General features: G+C 39.1%; 1 protein-coding gene across 2 annotated transcripts in view; it reads right to left on the bottom strand.

Annotated features, from left to right (window-relative positions):
* The window catches only part of SOX5 (SRY-box transcription factor 5), a 267225-nt gene extending 266176 nt beyond the window's left edge, over positions 1 to 1049 (bottom strand). For both annotated transcript variants that reach the window (XM_029911672.1, XM_024203263.3), the window contains exon 1: positions 838 to 1049. In XM_029911672.1, coding sequence (XP_029767532.1) covers positions 838 to 1027 — 190 coding nt within the window. In that variant the 5' untranslated portion in view covers positions 1028 to 1049. The remainder of the gene's footprint in view (positions 1 to 837) is intronic.
* Between the last annotated feature and the right edge of the window lie 22168 nt (positions 1050 to 23217).

Here is a 23217-nt window from a genome sequence, read left to right as displayed (position 1 = left end):
CAGCTCCAGCTGCCCAGAGTCCGGACCGGGGCCATGGGGGAAAGAGCCAGCCCGCGGCCCCACAGAGTGCCAGCAGGAAGCAGGAGGAGGCCTGGGGGTGGAACATGGACGGGACCACACAGGGCTGTTTGGGGAGGTACCGCCTCCCCTGGCCTTTGATAGCCGCTGCCCATGGACAGGTGGCTCATATCTCTGGCAGTGAAGCCAAGGGCAGAAAGAGCACAGAGACTCTACTGCCACCTCCTAGAGGTGGTCCCTGAATGTTAGGGGTGAGAAATTTCCAGAGCAGGACAGGAGAAACTTGTATTACATCTGTTTGCACAGTATCTGTTCCATAGATAAATAAAAGGATTATAGTTTAGGGCACACTTAATCCAGGACCTTTCATGATTACCAAATTCCACCTTCTGTCCTTCAAATATTGGCCCTGTCTATACAAGTGGATTTTTTTCAAAAGTTTGCCATCATTGATAACACTGTTTTCAGCTCACTGGTGTTAGCAATGTCAGTAGCCCTAATGTAGATGGGCCCTGGCTTGTCACCACAGTAGCAACCAGCATGTCAATTAGACCTGATTCTGAGCCGGGTTAGAAGACATTGTGCTTACTGTGCTGGCAGCAGCTAGCCCATATAAAGCAGAGTGGGGCAAAGGTGGGGAAAAAGTTTAAACAGTGCTGGTGAAATGGTGGAACACTTGTGAAAATTATCCCTAGTGTAGACAGGACACACACTTCTATTTTGCCAGCAACAAGAGCAGGAGATGGATGGATGGATATCCAAAGCTGACAGAACCTGGAGGAAAGAAAACAAAATTTTGGCCCATTTCCCAGGCCTTACCTTCTGGCTCATTTTTGATGAGCTCTTCCATTTTTCTCTGCTTTAAGGTGTCTACAACATCTGCTAAGCTGCCTTTACGCCTTTCAGGGGTTCCCAGGGCTGTACTGGACAATGATTCTCCACTCTGACGCCCACCTTCTTCTGCCTTCAAGGGTGAGGTAGATGAGTTGTGCGGGGCAAATGAAGACATCACTTTATTGCCATCAACTTCCTGAAAGAGGAGAGACATGAGATGAAACTTGAAAAAGAAGAAAAGAAAGAAAGAAATAACAACCCTTTGTTCTTTGAGTTCATTGCTGTATGTTCTTCTGGCGAAACCTTTAAAAAGAAATGCAATGCTTCAAAAACATCCAGAACAAAGCCTCTCGATAAAGGATAAACTAAGATTACAGGCTGAAGTGAGCAAAGATCAGCTTGCAGGAGAGAAACATAAAATACAGTTTTTCTCTAATTGAGGAGAAGTGTTGCACTCATAGGTTTTCTAATAACAATGGTATTGATTACCTTTAATTGTTTGTTCTTTTACAACTTTCTATGCGCAATCTTCAGATTTTTTTCCCTAGGATAATTAATTTCCTGCCTTTTTAAAGCACTTAATGCCATGATGGCTAGTTGCTGTTGGAAATGAAATAATAATCAGCTATTAAATCCCTGCACTATATGATTTTTTTTTCAACTCACAGTTCAAGTAGCTCTCCCATCTCTAAGGAAAGAAGCAATCATTTTACTGCTTCTAATTCATTTTCTTTTCTCCTCCTCCATCTCATACTCTCTTTTCTTTTAAAGACAATATTTTTCACAAGGGTGGTCCTCATGACACTCACAGGTGGCAGAGTGACACAAATGCACAATTTCCTAAAATACAGGCATATCTTCCTTGCATTAAAGTCAACAGGAGCAATCTCATTGACTTTAACAGATGACAGATCTAGGTCCTATATGTACAAACTTGCCTCATTAATGTGAGAGCCTTCTTCTCTGCAGCTCCTGGCATATGAAGTATCTTTTTCTGACTCAATGTCTCTCCCTTCTCTTTTTAAATCTTTTTTGTCACTCTTGCATATGCCTCTTAAATCCTTTCTTCCTCTGCTATTACTTTAGAAACCAATCCTGCAAACACTATGTGCTTAAAGTTAACTATGTACCTGATTAGTTCCTTTGATTTTAATGTCTTCATTCAGGTCCTTAATTTGTTACATATCATATCTATATTATATAATGTTGCAAAATTATATATTTCTATTATCTGTTTTAAACATTTCCTTCTGTTCAGATTCTTCTCTTATTCTTTAGCTCTTAATAACGCTACAGAGTATTTCCTTGTGTGTTTGTATAAAATGTTGGATAATTATTTCCATTACTAATAAGTCTGTGAACCAGATTCTCATCTCAGTTATAAAGCTGGTTGAAAAAAATTATTACACTTTTAAAAACTGTTTCCATTTTGCAGGGTTTGAAAATGGATCCATTTTCCATTTTTTGTTAAACTGTTTTTCACCAAAAAAAAATTTCCAAATCATTTTTGGTAGTCTTCATTTATTGAAAACCAAGGTTTCAGCAAGAAAATGTAGTTTTATGTAACCAAAAATTTTCCATAACCCTTTTGGTAAACAATTTTATTAAAATATATAGTGGAATATTTCATGAAATTTCAATAATGTTGATAATTTTTCACAGATGACCAACTGAAAACGAAAATTATCTTGTTTCTGTTTTTATGGGGGGGGGGCAGGGAGGGGAGTTAATGATAGCTTTAGGTTGTATATTCAGGACTGCAGCTATTGAAGGAAGATACAATGAAATGCAAGGCAACTTTTAAAAAACATATTTTACAAACTACTGGCATGCAAACTGTATCCCAGAATACTTTCCATTACTAAAAGTTATATGAGCTATTTGTTCAGAAGGGGGAAATTGCATCAAGATAGAAGAGTGGTGTTGTGATTAATGCACTGGACTAAGGCTCAGGTGATCTGCGTTCAATTCCTGGTTCTTCCATACTTCCTGTGTGACCTTGGGCAGGTTTCTCTGGGTCTCAGTTTCCCATTGCTAAAACAGGGATGACAGTAATACTTCCTTACTTTGCTAGGGTATTATAAGGATAAATCGATTAATGATTGTGAGGTGCTCTGATGGGGGAGGACCTCATACATACCAATACAGTAAGACTGCACAGTTGGAGAAAAAAAATAAATCAGACCTAAGCCCTGTACAGACTTCAAAAGAACATATCTGTGCATTAAATTATATTTTAAAATTCCTGCTCCAAGAGTAAATTGTTTTCAATCTTTATTTAAGCCACCCCATCTGTGTGTGTGCATACATAGTGTTTGAATATCACATATATGGGTTATTCATGCCCGGGTTGTTCTTAATGTACACTACACTTAATTAAAACACACATACAGTAGGACCACAGCTGCGTTCAAATTTTTGTGAGCTAAGTTAAGGTACAGTGAATTATTCATCCAAAAAGATCTGCAGCAATCATACATTCCTTGAGTGAGTTACAATCTAAAAAGAATATTCTCCTCCCAGTGCACAGGAATGGGTGCACACTGCATCCATTAGTGTTAATGAGAGTTTCATGTGTAAACCTCAGAATATCGAGGTGAGCCCATACCCTCCACCAGACTAGCCATGATTGTATCCTATGATCATTCTGCACAACAGCATGAAATGCTTAACTGTTGTCTTTGTTTTACCTTACTCACTTCTATTTAATTTCACATTCTATTTCACATCTTTATTAGGAGAAAAAAACAAAACGAAAGATAAAGCCTTTCAGACCTATTAAGTCTTTCATTGTTTGAAAAAAGAAGAAAGAAAAACTTCCATAAACAACTTACTCATGTTTATGGACATATGCTAAGAGCTGTATAAAGCTAAGGAACTTTCAGTGATGGAATTCTTGAGAAATTATGCATGAGACTTTAAACTTCCCACTGCCAACACCTTGAAGAATCCTTAATGGCAAGAGGACAACACTTCAGAAACTGCCTAAAATTAATCCCAGTGTAGGAAAGCCTCCCTTCAAATGAGTGAGACTTAGCAGGTCTATCTTTTGAAAAGACAAAACCACACAATTTTACTCAGTTTACTGAAAGAAAAGCACATTACAGTTTTCTAGCAAGTGTCATTAAAAAAAAAAAAAAAAAGAAGCAGCATGCACCAGCTTCTCTAAATACTTGTTAAGGTAGGGAAATTTATGGAAATTCAGCAGACCTCACAAGTGTTACAAACCCCTGTCACCACAACAGTGGAAAACTAGATGCTGTTGCTAATTCACCTAGGAATATTCTCTGTCTGCTATGTAACCATTTCACCTGTTCAAATTTGATTACATTTCAGCCTCTGGCTCTGCTAATCCCTGTAACGGTTTTATGCAGTTAGCAGCTGTTTTGTGTATGGGGGTCCATTGTTCATTTAGATTGTGAATTGCTTGCTAATGTGTGCTGACACAACACTCAATCAAACTCCGAACTGGGACCGTACTCACCAACACCTGATGCAGTCGTTTCTTGTTTTCTCCACTTTAGATGGCAGTCAGGAACCTACAAAGATCCTGCTGACAAGGTCATTCGGGCTGGCCACTTTTCTCCTCTCACCCCCACCAACAATGAAAAATAGATTGACCCAAGATTCAAGCCTTCCGGTTCTATTCAGAGCTAGAGTCCCTCAGAAACACTTGTTCATTTATATGAAAGTTGCCACCTATGGATGAATCTCTCTTCCAAGGTTTAATGATAAAACAGGCTTCTGCCCTTTCAGGATGAGGTCAATAATCTTCCTTTGTTAATCTTGGGCAAGCTTTACTTAATCTAGCCCCCTTGTCACCTCTGTGATTGACAGGAAAAGTCATGTCACTGGACAATGGACTTATCCTCATTCAGCAATAGATTTTTAAAGATTACTCAGTGTTACCCTTGTTCTCATAAAAAGTACAAATATTTTGCTGTTAAAAGAACTTTATTTTTATCTTTAAAATGGCCTGTTTCCATTTCCACAATCTAAGACTCTCTTCCAATTTTAAAGTGATGTAAAATATTTATTCAAAAGGAAGAAGTTGTACATTACGCAGATTACTGTAATATCTTTTAGCATTTTAAGTACAGTTCGGGCTCTGCTTCTTAGCCTTTGGATGCACATTATCACATGCGACTTCTCAGCTCCTAATCCAAAATTAAACTCAGATAGAAAACTGTGCTTCTGTAACATTAAAGTTAAAGTTGTTACCTAAGCTGACCAATAACCAAATGGAAATTCAGAGCTAAGCTGAAACTGTTAATTACTACTACCTCTTCTTCTGGGATGCTGTATCTGAAGTATTAAAATGATAAAAGTAAGGTGACTTTTGGGGCTGCAGCCAAAAATACCTAGAATAAGATGCCTGTCTTTAAAACAAGCACTAATATTGTCTGGTTTAAAAAAAAAAAAAAAGATCCTTTATGGTAAGAATAACAACAGGGTTTCTTAAAGCTGGACTTCTGCCCATTATTTGCTCTTTATAATGTGTGAAGAAGACAAGAAAAAAAGGTGTTTTTTCCCCTGTCTTTTAAATTAAATATTTCGGCTCTGTCTACCCTGGAATACACTACAGTGACTGGAAAACTAGTGAAGTTTCTACAAGGGAAAGAGACTGAAAACAGAGCAATTGTGAAGGCAAGGGATTTTTAGTCAGACTGCTTAGAAGTGTTTGCATTTTGTTAACAGGTATTTAACTTCAATGCCTAATATATATTTTGGAGAAAGGACATCTTTGGTAAATCCCTTTGTTACCTCCCTACTTCTTCAACTCAAGCATGAGTACACACAGTACCAAGAAATACCAAACTTGACATTTGTGATATTTCTAATATTGAAAACCAACCAACCCACAAAAAACACAATTCAGAAATTCTTTTCCACAGACAAAAACCTTTCTGGCCTATTTTGTGCATTATAAAGTAGTAAAAAAAAAAAAAGAATCAAACTTTATTTTTTAAAAATGCAGAACATCTTTCAGCTTTGTTACTGTAGAAAAACTTAAAATTCAGACAGTTCAGTATTGCCTGCTGTTTCACAGGATTATGAGTGGGATATTCAAAGGATCCTAACTGACCCAAGCAGAAGTCCCATTGATTTTCAGTAAGAATTGTGCTACTGAATCACTAAGGAATTTTTGACACCCCCTCACCCGCAGAATCCTGTGTTATGTTGTTTGTGTTGTACTGAGGATGTTGTTTGAAAACTGCATGGTGGTGGCTGTACTGATGGCACCTTCAAGAAGATGAACCTACTACCCTAGTGAACAACTTAAAAACCGTAGAATTAACTAGCTTCTATCTTATATTTAAATAGGTCTTTTGTCTATGAATTCTCTCTCGCAGCAGAATTGTCAGTCAATGATGGGGGAGAAGTGGTCTCTAAAGAGATCTGAAAAAGGCAATGGAGGATACTTGGAGCACAAGAGAGTATGCAAAAAGACATGAGTGTGCAAAAAGGCATGGGGGGGGAAAGGGGGAGGGGGGGAAACGGGAAATACCATTATGAAGTAAGGATTGGGCAGAACATAGGGTCCAGGTAGGGGTGTAGGAGGAAATAAGAGCTAAGATATTGGAAGGGGTAGCACTGAGTCGAGCCTCAGATTCTGGCCCTGTAACTAGATCCATGAAAGCAGATCCCTCCACCCACACAGAGCTTCACCGCAGCATCAGGGGGCCTAAAGGTGAGGAGGAGGAGCTGAAATGTAATATAGAAATGGAGAAGCAGTCGGTGAATGGATCTGTGGAGTTGAGTGATGAGGTCATGGTGGTGGAAGAAAACGAGTTTTAACTGCATCATTTTGGAGAGGGACTCTCTTTAGTTAGAGATGTTTCTAAATGCAGAGTTTCACATTTTCACTGATTATATAGACCATACTACACTCCACTGAAATTAAATTGATTTAAGAAAAAAGTTCTTTTGACTCTGCAAAATGGATAATGCATTTGGGATTCTACGAACGCATCTTTTGGAACTGTCAGTTCCTTATCTAAAGCATTGATATATTACTTTTTTTTGGCAATCATTGCTGCTTCTTGTCCTTTGGGCTGAAATCCAGCAATGACTTCTACCACAAGACTGGAAACTACACTGGCAGGAGTTTGGGTGTGATGCTCTATCCGGTCTTTTCCATCTGTAACTTCTATGATTCTCAAGCAACATGATCTAATAATTAAAGCACAGGATTGGGAAGCAAGGAATCTGGTCAATGATATCCAGCATGCCAGTTATCTTCCCTGTGCTTTAGTTTTCCCATATTAAAAGTGGTGATAAGAATAAATATTAATAAATACTCAAGGTTTTTTGGAGATGTTACATTATTGTTCCTAAAGAGCTTGAAGATTGCTGCATGAAAGGCTCTAGAAAAGTGTTATTTATATTAATAAAAGGGAGTTAGGCGCCTAAAATACTTGGGTACTTTGGAAAATCCCACTAGACATCTATATGAATCTTTAGGCACCTAAATACCTTTGAAAATCTGGCCCATAGTTCTTGCCCATAAACCTTAATATCTACATAGGCCAAAACTAAGCACAAAAGCAAGCTGCCAACCACATGACAGAGGGACACACAGTGACAAAGCAGTAGGAGGAGAGCATGTTGTGAGATTAGTATTCAAATCACAGCACCTTGAGATAGGCCTTAACACTAATGAGTCTAGCTGAAGAAGTGCAGTTTGATGAAGGATGTGAATTAGGAGAAGTTAGGAGCCTGATGACCTGTGCTAGGAAAATTGTTCTAGTTGAAAAGGACCATGAAAGACTTAAACTCTGACAATTTTCAGCACATTAATATGGCTCCTGTAAGGCACTGGGGATGGGATTTTAACAAGTGCTCAGAGGTGGCCCAACTGGGCTTCCCTTGAAATCAATTTACCTTTGACTTCAAGGAGAGCAGAGTTAGGCCAATATTCAGGGCTGGCTCCAGCTTTTTTGCCACCCCAAGTGGCGGAAAAAAAAAAAAAAGGAAGAACCACCCGATTGAGCTGCCGCCGAGGTGCCACTGAAGAGGAAGCGAGGGACTGAGGGACCCGCCGCCGAATTGCTACCGCAGACCCGGACGTACCGCCCCAATAACAGATGGAGTGCCGCCCCTTTCTATTGGCCGCCCCAGGCGCCTGCTTCCTTCGCTGGTGCCTGGAGCTGGCCCTGCCAATATTGAGCACTTTTGAAAATCCCACACTGAAAGTTCTGGTATGTCGTTGAAACTGTCCAGAGCCATATCCACTGTTGTGTTCAGATGTGGATATCAGCATTTTCACATTTGCCTTCCTTAGTGCTGCACGACTAGAAGAATCCATGCTCAGAAGCACCCTAGGACTGCATTGCAAATGAAGATTGAGATGTATCAGCACAGCCTGAGCTGTGTGTATGTAACCTGCATAGCAACTCCTTGTATTACACTGGGCTCTAACCAATGTCACACGATCATTAGTCAATCACTGCACATGCTGACCAGGTGTTTGATTCCTTTCTTTCATGGAATGCTGCCAAGCTGCCTAATCCACCTTTCTCTCAACTCCCCTGGATATGCTGCCAGTTCTCTTCTCTACTACTTTTCCATCATTAGCTCTTCAGTCCTCTCTGGTTGGCAGTTTCCATGCATTGGGGGATGTCTGCTCCAGTCCTGTCCACAGCAGCAGTCTGTGAGGATAACTCTCTTTTCTGATCTTCACTCCATCCTCATAGCAATGGCCCATATAGGAGACGCATCCCGCTTATTTCCAGCTACATTTATAATCATGCAAGCTCTTCTCTGTATTGACAAGTCCAACAGAGGCAGCTGAAAGGAAGTAGGAGGAGCCAGCTCTCCATAGACCATCAGTGGTCTCCAGATTATAATTTGATAACCACTGCCTTAATACAAACCTTTCTTGTCCTCTCATTGGTCTTCCCACTATCCACACAAACAGCTCACATTCAGTATTTCTTATTGGTCTGGGCTTATCCAGCTTTCTGTATTTGGGGGCATTGCAGATCAAAGAATTAGGAGTATAACTATGTATCTGCAGTGGTGAAGGGTGCATAAAGCAAATGTTAATAAACTTTGGAGCCACTTTTGAAAATCTGACAGATTTTTTTTTCCAATTTTGTGGGTCATTTACATTTTATCTTGTTTTTAGCCAAACTGTTTGCATACTTTTTCATATTGGCTATCATAAAATGTTTCCTGTATAAAGAAACTGCAAATCCTTCTTTTGCATGAGGGATAATAAAAATAATCACGCCGATAGTACTGTGTTGCGTAAATTTGGCGAGGGACTAGCAGTGACAGAGATCCTGTTGAGGTAGCGATGCCACACAGAGTTAGACATATCTCTCCATTTTTCTAAAATGCACCCCTTTTCTTCAAAAACACTGATCTCAAGAATGAAATGTAGGTTTTCATTTGCTCTCAAAAACACTTAATAAGCAAGAGTGGCATTTTGAGAATTGCTAATATATTAACCACAACCTGTAAAAACAAAGAACATTTTGTACTATGACAGCCTCGTTATCTTCTTGCTAGTGATCTGTATGGCTAAAAACAATAAATAAAACCCTGCAAAAGCAATTTAAGACATTTATGATCTCTTCCCTGAGGGATTAAAGATCACCCTTAAGACCTTACTCAACAAAAACAAGACTACTTATCAAAACTGCTTGGTTTAGTCTTTAATTTCTATTAAACCCTTCTGCTAGTTTGGAAATAACATGGTATAAAATGACCATAGTTTTAAAATATGAAATTACTTACTGATCATGTACTACAATACATTTCCACAACCTCGTTATGAGATGATATGGGATGCCGTAGGCTTCCAATGACTGGCAAGCTGTTCTCCAGTTTTCTACTTTTGATATTTTCAACATACTATAAATTTATAACACTCACAGATGGGAAGGTGCTATGAGATCACCTAGTCCATCGCTCAGTGACCAATGGAAGATTGTTCCCTAAGGGCCAGATTCCAGCTAATCCTTTATGTGGGTGTGTGGTGCGGGGAATGGAATAAAGAACTCCACTCCTTTGCCCATATCACACACAGGCTGTCCAGAATTACAGCTTCCATTTTCGGAGCTGCTACCGGGATACTCCTTAAGGGGAGGATCACAGTGTTTGAAAGGGGGAATATGAAGGGGCAGGGAGAATGCTGCATCCTAAAAGGGCTGTAGTAATTTGTGCTCCCCTACAGGGCTCTGCCTCTCTGGCTATGTTTACTCTACAAGGTAGGGGTGTTATTCCGCTGCTCGTGTACACATACTTGTGCTAGCTCTGATTGAGCTAGCACGACTACAAATAGCAGTGTAGCCATGGTAGCAGCAGCAGAGGTACGGCTGAGCCGTGCTGAGTACAGACTCGCCCGGAATCAGTGGGTATATACTCCACACAGCTCAGCCATGCCTCCACTGCCATTACCGATGCTACGGTGGCTATTGCTACTCACGCTAGCTTGATGAGAGCTAGCCTGAGTACGTATGCATGAGCAGGGGAATCACTCCCCTAGCTCATCATGTAAGACATAGCTGCAGACATAAAATGCCTCCAATGCTCCTCCTTGAGGCAGTGTGGTTCTGCCCCTCCCGCAATGCAGGGCTGTGCCTCAATGGCACAACGTAGTCCACCTGTATGTTCCCAATTGTTTTGGTCAGGCTAGTTAAAATGCCTCAAACAATGGATCCCTTGTGAATATTCCACAGATCAAACAACCTCACTGCTACGAAATGTTTCCTAATATTCAGCCTAAACTTTTCTTTGCTTCATTTCAACTTATGACTCCACTTATATCCCCTTTCACCACACTTGGACAATCCCTCTTCCTCCATGGCGTTTGTACCCATCTCGTCCTTTTAGACAGCACAACCTCCCTTAGTTACTGCTGGGCCATAGTTAGCTCTTCTGTACATATTTAGCTCATTCAATCTTTCCTCACAAATCAGCTCTTACAGCCCTTTAATCATTTCTGTTTGTATCTGAAATCCTTCCAATTTGTTGACATCTTTGAATTGCCCAGAATTGAACACAATATTTTAGATGTAATCTTACCAGAGCTATGAAGAGAAGGACAATTACCTCCTTGTTACCTCCTTTTTTGCTGCCATGCCGCATTGCAAGCTCGTATCTAATTTGCTCTATCACACCTAAATCTCTTTCAGCATTTCCAAGTGCCTTCCTCCCATTGATTATCTGTGTTATGGATTATTTTTCTCCTGCTGTATTAGCTTGTAATTTTATAGGATGAAACACATTTTATTATTTCCTACATACACAGTGTTTTAACCTCCCTTTATGTTATTTCTCTCTCCTCACTGGTGTTCAGTTGAAATTTTTAATTAATGTATTATAATTAATTTCCTTCTTAAAACTTCTAGAATAATCTGTTTCTTCAAATTTCTACAGTGCAACTATAGGCACCCATCCAGTGTACTGGGTGCCTATCCCATAAATTAAAAATAAAAAAGTAACGAAGGAGTGCCCATAAATATATTCACCTCAGCCCAGTCTTTTCCCAACAGCCTTAGGGTAAAGAAAAATGATGGGCTTTTACTGCATGCCTGGAAGATGAACAAATCTGGCCCCTGGCAGACCAAGATGAGGAGGAAAAGGGTTCCAAAACAGGGGACCCCTCACAAGGAACACCTTGCCAGCAGCTCTCACTCATTTACATTGAGGGAGCTCCTGCATGAACCCCTCTGCTGATCTCAACTGTGGCAGTATATCAAAGGGAAAGATCCATTTTCTCTAATTAATATGCTGTTAGCACTACCTCTTTATTAAAGATGTTAAATAAAACCTGGTCATACATCACCACAATACACACCTCCCAAAAACTGAAGTGCATTAGCACTACCCTTCCTTCAGTTCTTCCACCTATTCTCAACCAGTGTGACAGTGCTCATATCCAAGACAATTAGAATGTTCAAGTGAAAGTTTGTGAAACAGTCTATTAAATGCTTCATTTACATGCAGATGTATTTATTTACATGATTATTTAAAAAAATCAAGTTGTTCTCATATGACTTGCTCTTTATAAACCCATGGGTTTGGAATTTTCAAACTAATGCCAAGGATTTAGCCACACATTTTCTATTAAGCTACACATTATGCTTGTAAAATTAATGGAAGACATGTGGCTAAATCCCCATGCAGTGGTTTGAAAATTTCAGCCATGTTGGATATTGTTCATGGTTCCATTATCCTCTAGGTGTTTGTTTACATATTTGTGCCATTGTTTTATTAAGAATTACAGGTAGATTTATGTGATGACAATTGCAAGAATCACTCCGCCACCTTCATTCCATGTTTAGAATATTAGAACCCCTTTTTTTGGAAACAATCTTCTGGAAGCTCCCAAGTTCTACACGGGTCAGAATCTGATTACCTTATTCACACCTTACCTTCACGAGACACTCCTCTGACTCCAGCGGACAATGTGGAGTAAGGTACTGCTCAGTGTGAATAAGGAGATCAGAATCCATGACTTTTCAAAAGTAATTTCCAGTGGTACAGAAATTTGTTACCTCATTCACTTAACTCTTGAGATGACCTCATCCAGGCCTCTGGACTCACGGATTTTAATGTATCCAAGTTTTCCAAGTGTTTTCTTACCTGCTTCTTTTCATCAAGGTCTCCAATACTCTCTAATTGCCTATTACTTATTTATCATATATTTCTGGTAAAAGAATGATTATAAGGACAATTCAGAAATTTAGCCTTTTTCAGTGAATCCCTGTTTTCATCCTTTCCCACATTTATTAATAGACCTACTTTCTCTCTGGGATTTCTTCTCCCTCCCTCTCCTGCCTAACTCCTGATATATTTTTTCGACTAACTGGATTCTCATTTTATCAAATACTGTTCCTCAGTCCTAGAGAAACTGAATTTGGAAGAAGAATTTAAGGTGTATGTGAAAGCTTCAGTGATGGCAATTTGGGAGCAATAAGACCACATGAGAAATGTTATAAGATGTTCAGAGAATATCGTAATGCACATGGGATAAATGTATACATTCATAGACAGATAGTAAGGTAGAATAAATATATATGATAGGATTTAATGGTATTTGGTGTTATGCTCTTATCAGAAAAAATAACAGAAATAAAAAAAACAACAAAAAATAAAATGTTAAACAAAAAACACAAAAAGAAATTAAATAAAAACATTTAGCACTTGCGTGGCATGTACCATCAAAGTGCTGCACCAACAATTATTAATTAATCCTCACAAATTAATCCTATGACATATTACAGATGGAACAAACAAGGAAAGGAAAGGAAAGGAAATGGCCCAAGCCACTCAATAAGTCAATGGCAGAGTAGATTTAACATTAGAGAAAGTTCCTGAATACTTAGCCCATGTTCATTCCTCTAGGTGTATAAGGACTTAAAAGTAAGAAGGCCTTACACACAGGAGTTAGTTTAACCCTACATGCATAAACTTGTGTTATACAAAGTCATAAAAGCAAATCAATTCTGATTTAAAATGGACTCAGCCCACCTCACCAGGTTTCATTCACAGTTGATCCTTCCTCGACACCTTTAAGTCACATACTATAGCATATGTGGTCTTCTACCAAGGGACCTCTGAGCAGTGAGATAAGATTACACAGAGTCATACTTTGGCATCCTTAATTAAGAATTTCATTGTTCCAAAATTGTATGGGGATGATAATTCTACACCCCTTCCTTCAATCATCTTCCAAAAAAATCACACTGAGCACCACAAATGCTTTCTTATCCTTGCTAGTTTTGAGGCAGACAAATCTAATTCACTTTTGCAGATAAAAAGCCTTTTCAGGTCATTGCAACTGATTATGTCAATGAAACATGTTGCTTATAAAATTACTCGCTGCCAATTTAGTATTTCATGCCAGTAACAAAAGCTATAACAAACAGTTATTTTACTGAAGTCATACCAAGCTATCTAGCGTAGGAAGGGGATGAATAACTTTTGCTGAAATTAGCCTCTCCTTCCCCAAGCTTCTCCTTGAATCACTGGTTTCTGAGTATTCCCTGTAGTTCTCAGTCATCACAGAGTGATGCTGCCTTGATACTGAGAAAAAAAAAAAAAAAAAAAAAAAAAACCCACAAAATTGCCCAACCCCAAACACAGACATTTTCTCCACTTTGGCTGGAAAGAATGCTAGCCTAATTTGTGACGAGGAAGCATCACTTGACTAATAGAGCTTGGTTTTAAACAATCTGTCTTTTCTGATCTTAAATTTATCAAGAGTGAGGCTCAGGACATGATCCAGCCAGGTATCACGGTGCCTACCAGCAATGAGCTGACGCACACACAGGGTTTCTACAAAAAAGTCCACTGCAATCCATTCATTATACTTAGCAACATCAAACAGGGGGAAATAATTAAAAAGCTCCTATTGAGCACCTAGAGACCTTGAACACAGGTAGGGAGTGAACACAAAGACAGAGTATTTGGTTACAAGAGTCACACTTCATCTTTTTAATTATTTTTTTTACTGTAGATTTTTGGTTCATCGGTTGTTCACCTTCTATCTTTCTAACACGTGTGCATACATTTATGGTATATGTATGCATGCATGTATGGAACAGAAGTGGATAAAGTTTGGTTATTTTTTATAATTTTTTAAAATCTAAGATGGGACCATGCATAGAGACTACACATTTTAAAAATAAACTGCCGGAATAAATTCAATTATCGGAAGGAGCGGTGAAAATCACATGCAAATGACATTATAAGCAGGAACCAAGCCAACAGCTTTGTGTTTATTTTTATTGTTCAAGATACAAGCAGGCAAGATACAAGCAGCCATTGTCAGAAACATAAGATCAGTCCATCTGAAAGGAGTTCAGACTTCTCCACAATGTGTATGTATAACATTAATAGGAGTCACAAACATTTCAGTTAGAGAAGAATATCATAGATACACATTAAGTTATTGTACTTTGGGTATTAGTTTGTATTTACATGATTTAAATATTGAATTCCTTAGCATTTCTTAACTTGAAGCTCATAAAAAGTTTGTAGAATACAATGTAGGAAAACTTTGTTCCAACACCACCTGATTCTCAGCATTAGACATAACTGAGTTCCGACTGCGTTTCCATTCAGTTAATGATGTTAATAGTGCTTATAATGTTTGTGTCTATTAACATTACTCATGGCCATAACATGATTGTTCTCTCTCCTCTAATGTTCTCTAATGTCACTTTAGCATCACGTACTATGCGGCATATATGTTTATAACACAATTCATGGATGTGTAATGTTGCTTTATTCCTTCCCACTGCGCACCATGTTATTTTACATGAAGGAGCCCACAGGAAACCTTTACCAGCAATAATCAAGTGAGTACTCTAAAGTGTAGGTCTATACAGCAATTGGAAGGTGTAATTCCCAGCTTAGGTAAACATACATGCACTAGGGCCTAAACAAAAAGCAGTGTGGCAGCATGTGCAGTGGCTCATGCTAGCTCCTGAATGCAATCCCACCCAACCCCTGGGGATGTACTCAGGGCAGCTAGCCTGAGCTGCCACCCATCTCTGCAACTACACAACTATTTTTAGGTACTAGCTCAAGCAGAGCTAGCGTGTGTACATCTACCCGAGTTGAGATTCTGGGAATCACATCTGCTGTATAGACGTACATATAGCAACATAAGTACATTTGTTTCTTTTTTTTTTTTTTCCCCTTCCAAATTTTAGATGAGGGTTTAGGCCTTGATTCTTCATTGAATTCTGCACTGGTGTATTCCTGTGCCTGAACAGAGCACTCTGCAGAACCTGGGCCTTTGTGTGATTAATTACATACAGACGCCCCCCCAGGTTACACAAACCCAACTTGCGCAAATCCGCACTTACGGAAAAAGTTCCCTAAGCTAGAAATAGGAGGGTTTTTTTGTTTGTTTGTTTGTTTTGTTTTTGCGTAATGGTCGGGTATACGTTTCCGACTTACGCAAAATTTGAGTTATGCAAGGCGTTCCTGAACGGAACACTTGTGCAAGTCGGGGAGTGTCTGTATTCTCAAAGTAAGATCCTGGAGGGTGGGGGGCTTGATCCTATATTACAACACTAAATTTTGGAAAAGAGGTTTGAAATTAGACTGTAAGCTCTCTGGGGCAGGAACTGTCTCTTTGTTCTGTGTTTGTACAATGCCTAGCACAATGGGATCTTGGTCCATGACCGGGGCTCCTAAGTGCTATCACAATACAAATAATAAATAATAACTTTGTTTTGCAACATCCAGTCAACACCACTGTATCAACTTCACATCCCATAAACAACATAGATCTAGATAGACAATAGATTAATGAAATAATAGTGTCTGTAAGCTGCAAGTTTCAATTAAGCCTACATTCATAGAGATCAAAAAGTTGCTATCACGTGACTGGTTGGTGGCTCACATTTGGCCACTTGTTGTCTTAGTCCAGTTCCGAGTGCCCAAATCCCAAAACACCCACCACTACTACAGAAGAGAAACTGTGGACTAAATAGTCTTGGAAAATGAGCAATGCTCTCACATCTTCCCTCACACATACTTTGAGCTAAGTAGTACCACTAGGTTGACGTGGGACAGATGTGGGACAGAGAGGGAGAACCTTGGTGATGTTGCTGTATCAGTTCTGTAACTAAACACAGAACATCAGCCTTGAGAGCTGTCACAAGCATTTTTGTTTAAATCAACTAAAATATTAATGCACTATTGGAGAGATTTCCAAGAGCTCAACTCCCAGTTAGGCCCTTAAATGAAGCGGCTTAGACTTTCAAATGAAGTGGCCAGAGTTTCAAAAGATCTCAGCACCCAGCAACTCCCCCATTTAACTCCAATGGGAGAGATTGGGTGTTCAACACTTTTGAAAATCAGGTCACCTGTTTGGTGCTGAAGTAAAGGTCTTAGGAGCCTGACTTTAGGCACTTATTGATTTATTTTTTAATCTTGGCCTGAGAGTCTATATCATGGAATCTATTCACCTTTTATCATATATATGATTCATTTGGATGATAAGTAAGAACTTTCTCCCTGCAGAACTGTGCAACATATCATTTGTGTCAGCCATGTCAGCATTTGCACTATGTGAACTCAGTGACATACCACCACAATTTGCAGTGAAAACAAGCAACAACACAGCTTGCATTGCATTTTGCTCTTTATATGAAACACTGGCAGAGTGTTAATAGTCATGAAGAAAATAACCACTGTATTTCCATAATCCAGCAATACTACTTGGAAAATATTGGGGAGAAAAAAGTGGAAAATAAATAGGACCTAGAGTCTTTGTAAATTGCTAAGCATTTCTGTGATCACAAGGGTTACAATAATTTTAGATCCCAATTGGCACATACTGGGATATGTTTATCATGGAAACATTTACATGGCCCTCCAAGAATGGGTGTACCCCTATTAAAGGGCAATTATAGGCAGAGAAGGGACTATTTAAAATGGCATCATCTCATTCAACATATTTGGTCCCCATGTGTCTTCAGATAGAATCATGTCTATCTGCTAGCTTTATTGGCAAAAACTTTTTTTTTTTACACTATCATTACCATTGCAAAGTCAGTACAGATATAAAAGAGGGAGCTGCACTCTACTTTGCCACACATATCACTAACAGAACAATCAGTTAAGTACCATTTTCAAAATCTATTACTTATAATGATATGAGGGGAAAAGGACAGCTTGATTTTCAAATCCCAGGTTAAGTTTGCCGTATGGGAAATTATAAATATGTGTGGAGATGTGTGTGTGTATATACATAATTTTGATGTGAACAAATTTGATCTGGAAAGCCATTGCAAGAGAGAAAATATGGGACCTTAAAATGTCATGTTTACAGTCATTTATCTGACTATAACCACACTGTAAGTGTTGAGGTCAACTGGTCATGAAGCATGAGCTACACAGTTCTGACTAGCATTTACCACATTTGACTTGAGAGTAAATAAGGGATTGACACTCCATTAACCTTCACAAGTACAATTATTTATCAAAACAGAGACAAAGAATTCCCAACAGAAAATGGATAAAATCTGGAAACAAGCAACAAAATTGTTACACAACAAACTGATACTTTGCCAGTTGGTAGCTGTTCTTACTTTCCTAAAGTCTTCAACTGCAATCATCTTATTAAAAAACTCTTATCTGGTGATGAAGAGCTATCCTTCTTCACACACACTGCTCCCTGGGGAAAGTTCTCCAGCCAGTTTTATAGTCCAGCAATTCCACAAAGCTCATTTTAAAAGAACTCTCCTTTACATCTACCTATTTTTATTAAAATTTCATATTTCTTTTGTATTGTTTCTTTTCCTCCTCCACCATTCTGCCAGTTAATGCTACCAGGTAAATTCTTTTCTGAAACTCAATGTACTTTTTGTAATAAATTATATCCTATATTTATAAGGATCTTTCATCTTTCATCACTTCATTAAGAGTCATAAACAGAAAATTCCTAGCATTTTAAGACTGGAAGGAACCTCCTGGGTCATCGATTCCAGTCTCCTGAAATTGTAGGCAACCCCATCATTTAATCCCTTTCACAAATTTATCAAGCTCCATTTTAAAACTAGCTGTCTGCTCTTCTACTGTTATTGGAAAGCTATTCCGGAATCTCACTCCTCTGAAGGTTAGAGACCTTCTATTCAGGAGCGCTCTAACAGGGCCAGCCTTATGTTCTACTTGGTCTTTGGTTCTGATGCGAATCCCTCACCTGCTCAGCACATTATTGTGGCATGGCCTGACTTTGACCATCATTTCAGCATAGAGACTGCTCTTGCTCCATATCAGCATCCACATTGGTCTATATCTACCTGTTCTATGAATCCAGCAGATTTCTGTATTCTCCTCATGGCCCTGAATTGTATCTGACTTCTCCTTTGAGACAGGATGTTGATCTGCTCATCCACATCTGTCATCAGCTTTTAACAATCTTGATTCTCATTGTGGTAGTTTGCTGTGCCGAGACTCCTTTGTGGCTTAGTGATGATCCCCAGGAATTGGAATGTAGAATGGAAGGGAGGTGGCTGGTGAGTCACCTGGAGTTAGATTATTTTCTGTGCAAGGATTTTAAGTTTCAACTGTCCAAGGGCTGTTTCTCTAAGGGTATGTCTACACTGCAATAAAACACCTCTGGCTGGCCTGTGTCAGCTAACTCAGGCCTGGGGCTAGGCCTGCGGGGCTATGATATTGCATCAGAGATGTTCGGGCTCAGGCTGGAGTCCAAGCTCTGGGACCTAGCCTGAACAGCTACACTGCAAATTTATAGTCCTGCAGCCCAAGCCCCTTGAGCCTGTATCAGCTGACATGGACCAGCTGTGGGAGTTTTACTGTAGTGTAGACATACTTTACCAACAACATATTGGATCAGATCATCATCTGGCTGAGGAGTTGATTCATATCAACTTAATTCTTGCCCCTCGTATTCTAGTTCTCATCCTTATCTCCCTTTTGGCTTAAATAACACACCTTTATTTCTGTTGTGGGCTGAATCCATCTCCAACCCGTCTCAGATGAATACATGAGAATGGGGAGGACTTGAGAATTCTGAAAGGGACAGTGGTCCAGGTGAGGGTCTTCTCTTACCAAGTGGCCCAAAGCATGACAAAAGTGTGAAAGCCACCATTCAATACAACAATCAAATTCTGTGACTGCCAAATTCAGTGGCTACCAATAAAGCAGCAGGTTGATTTGATAATTCCTTTATATACATCTACTTGGAGGTTTTTTAAAATCCTTAAGATGTAGGAAACCACTATTCTAACTATAATAAATACCTTCTCATTTGGTTTACTTGAGACTCAGGTACTACTCAAAGTCAATATGGGTAGGAGAATCTGGTGTTTGGGTTTTAGATCTTGTGTTCACTTTGTTTCTCACATATAAAAATGATTCGGTTTAGAAGTTTGAATAAGTTCTAAAGGGTGATGATGATCAGAAAAGTGACTGTGAAAATGATATGTGGTCAATTATTTATTCCCTCTTAATGACTTCCAGATCAAATTTCTTCAGTGTAAAGGTAAAAGACATTCCCACTCCCAAATACTAGCTCTGGGATCTGTCTCAAACTGTGTTCCTCTGCCTTTTATATCATTGCCATTAAGAGAGATCCTGCAGTCAGACTTGACTGACAATCCTTTAAATGTGCAAGGCAGAATAGAATCTAGCTTATTGCTCCACAGATATGCAGTCAGAGCTCTGTAATGCTAACAGAAGTAAAAACTCGCTTTTGCCAGTGAAGTAAGCAAAAGACAATATACAAGCCTCTCTTCCTCTGAGAAATTTACCACTGCTGAAAATGGTTGTGCTGAAACCAGTCCCTAAAAGGTTTGACCACACGTGCATACAGGACCAAATTGTGTTCAGCACCATTTCAGAAACCATGGCTGAGTCTTCTTGCAGCTGTAGAGAGGGACAATTAAACTCTTTTCCAGCACCATTTCAGCTGTACCTGCTGCAAACACCCATCGTCAGCAATGGGTCAAGTTCCTAGTGAAGACAAGGCTATATTATCAATGTATTACAGTAGCAGCAGAGGCGCCAAACAGGATTGGGACCCCATTGTGCTAGGCACTGTACAGATTTCTAGTAGGTCACTGCCCTGAAAAGCTAGAGGGAGTAAATCTGTGGAGTAAAAAAGTGCCATTTTACAATTTTTTTTCTTTGACCCTTTAAGGCCCACTGTCATTGCACAACCATACTGTTACCTACAGATTTTATGAAGGCCAGGCTATACTACAAATTATTGCCAGGATAGACGTCAGTGAGGGGCGGTGAAGAAGTGTGACCCCTGACTGACAGAGCTGTGCTGGTAAAAGCCCCTAGTGTAGATGCAATGATATTGATGCGACTGAGCTTTTACTGTTATAAGCTTATTTTGCTTGGACGGGTTGGAATAAGCTATACCAGCAAAATCACAATTTTGCCAGTATAAGCTGCATCCACACTAGGGGCGCGTTGCTGGTATAGTTTACTAGTATAGCTATATCTGCAAAGTGTTCCTAGTGTAGACACGCTGCCACAGACTACTCCCCTTTCACCCAACTACATAGCTGTCTCTCCTCTAGCAGTTTTTCTTAAGATTTCCCACTATTGCACTACCATTAGTGGTATCCACATTGGTAGTACTAGTATACATAGGTGACTGGCAGTGTAGCCCCTGTGCTGTTTAGTTCTGGTCAGAGCAGATCTAGATGACAAAGCAATCACAATGTGAGTGGCTGTCAGCAGTCTAATGCACCCACCATTGAGCTGCACAACAGTCAGAAACTAAGAAAAATGTGGTGGACACATGACCTATTCATACAAGACTCCTATATATATATATATATAAAGGATCGGACTCATTCAGTAAGGGCTGTATAGATTTGTAAGGGACTCATTCACTAAACTTCCTCAGGATTTCTTGATTATATTTTGCTTTGGCTTTGTTTTTTTTTTTTTTTTTTTTTAAAAATCAGTAGGCTTGGGCCATCTTCCAAAGATGTGATTAGGTAAGTTTCAAGCCAACCTCTCAAGCTTTACTCATGAGATAAGTGCTAAACAATGGGCCAGATTCATGAAAGCTTTATAGATTTACTTAAAAGAAAAAAAAATCTGATTCAGCCAACTCATTAAAAACCAAATCAGGCAGTTGGGAATCTATTTCTGAGATTTGGGAAATCTGAATTTTTTTATTTTCTGAAATGTTTCAAAAGTCCCTTCTTTCATACAGTGTTTCGTGGAACTCAGACAGCTCTTTCAAAAAATCTTTTTTTTTCCTGCTTGATTTCAAGCAGTATATTTCTCATCACTGTAGGAGGTGTTTAAAAAAATGTATTTCTTCCCTCCCTCTCAACCCCTTTTTTATTTTAAAAGAGCGACTTTGGTTAGCTTTCAAAAACTCAAAAGCCATCTGGAATTTTTTGCCAAAGGTTTGGCAATTAAAATAATGTTTTTCTATTTTTTTTTTAATTCTTTTTTTTCTCTCTAAAAAGCAAAAAAATATATAGTACTTGACAGCATTGGAAACTGAAGTCCTCTATTTATCCACAGAAGGACAGCTGAAGGGTAACCTTTCCCACAATACCTCACACTCAACCCTGTGTCTTAATCCTGACATGCAGGTACTATAGCACTTTCAGGGATAAGAGGGGATTTCATACTTACTAGTCCTTGGCCACTCTTAGAGCAAAGGTACCAATTATGGGCTGTGGAGGCTGTCACCTCATGGTCACAAGTTTTAAATCTGTCTGTCTTAGGTACTTATATGGTCTCCATTACCATAGTATCTGAGTGATTTGTGCTGGCCAAAAGGTATTGCCATATAATAGTTGTTTGATGGCCCTTGGGAAACAAGTTGGTTATTTCAATTTAATTCAGGTAGGAAATGTGTCCATGTACCCAAGAACTAGCTCAGTTGCCACTTTATCAAACATATATGTAGAAGTAGTGATGGAGTTTTCAAAACTTGGCCAACTCTTCATTTTCTAATGTTTATTTATTTATTTATAAAAGAGGGAAACTATTCCTTGCAAGTGTGCGGAAAGACCATGTGACTTAGAACTGGAAAGATCAGTAGCCTACCTGATAATGAGAAACTTGCTACTAAAATGAGTTCATTAGCTTTCATTTTTGCTCGCTGCTGATCGATTCATGAGCCACTTGTGCAGGCTCTGTAAGCAGAACATAAATTATCAAATATATTGATTTCCAAAAGGAATAAATTAGGAAGTCAGTTTTTACCATCTCCCCAGCAAATGGCCTTCAGAATTCCTCCAAAGAAAACAGTGCTATGTTTGCAGATATGCCATTTCTCAAAAGGCAAATACTCTGCCTGCAATCTAGCTTTACTGGCATCTCATGGAAGCAAGGAAAAACCTGCTTCAAAAAGTGTTATGACGAAAACATACAATACAATATGCACAGTTTTGCATGAATCTGCATAGGTGGCAGCTCAAATAAATCAATCAATAGTAAGGAACAATTGTGCATGGCCAGAAGTGAACTAGACTAGAGGACCAAAGAGTTCTTTTTCCATCTCAGATTTCTACTATTCCATGGCCTTGTTCATATGATCTATGGTGTGAAAGCTCTGGCATCCCACAATCAGTACTAATTTTAAAAATAAAGGGATTTTTTTCTTTCCAACAAGTGAACTTGGCAATGGAGGCACAAAACCTGTTGAACACTAATTAGCAAATGTCTCATGCAATAGGAAATACATCCATAAAGTCATGATTTTAAGCATGGACTGTCCCTAACGTAACCCAAGCCACCCTGACCAAAGCATCCTCTCTCGCTCATAATAAAAGTATGATAAAAATTAATACTTTACACTTGTAAGGCACCTACAATCTGAGAATCCCAAGCACTTTACAACACTGTATCTCAGTAATGTGCACAAGGCCACATAGACCCTGA

The sequence above is a fragment of the Terrapene carolina genome, unplaced genomic scaffold (genome assembly GCF_002925995.2).
Source record: "Terrapene carolina triunguis isolate 2854851 unplaced genomic scaffold, T_m_triunguis-2.0 Scaffold112, whole genome shotgun sequence".
NCBI lineage: Eukaryota > Metazoa > Chordata > Testudines > Emydidae > Terrapene > Terrapene triunguis.
The sequence above is the reverse complement of the archived record's forward strand: the minus strand, read 5'-3'. Positions and strand labels throughout refer to the sequence as shown.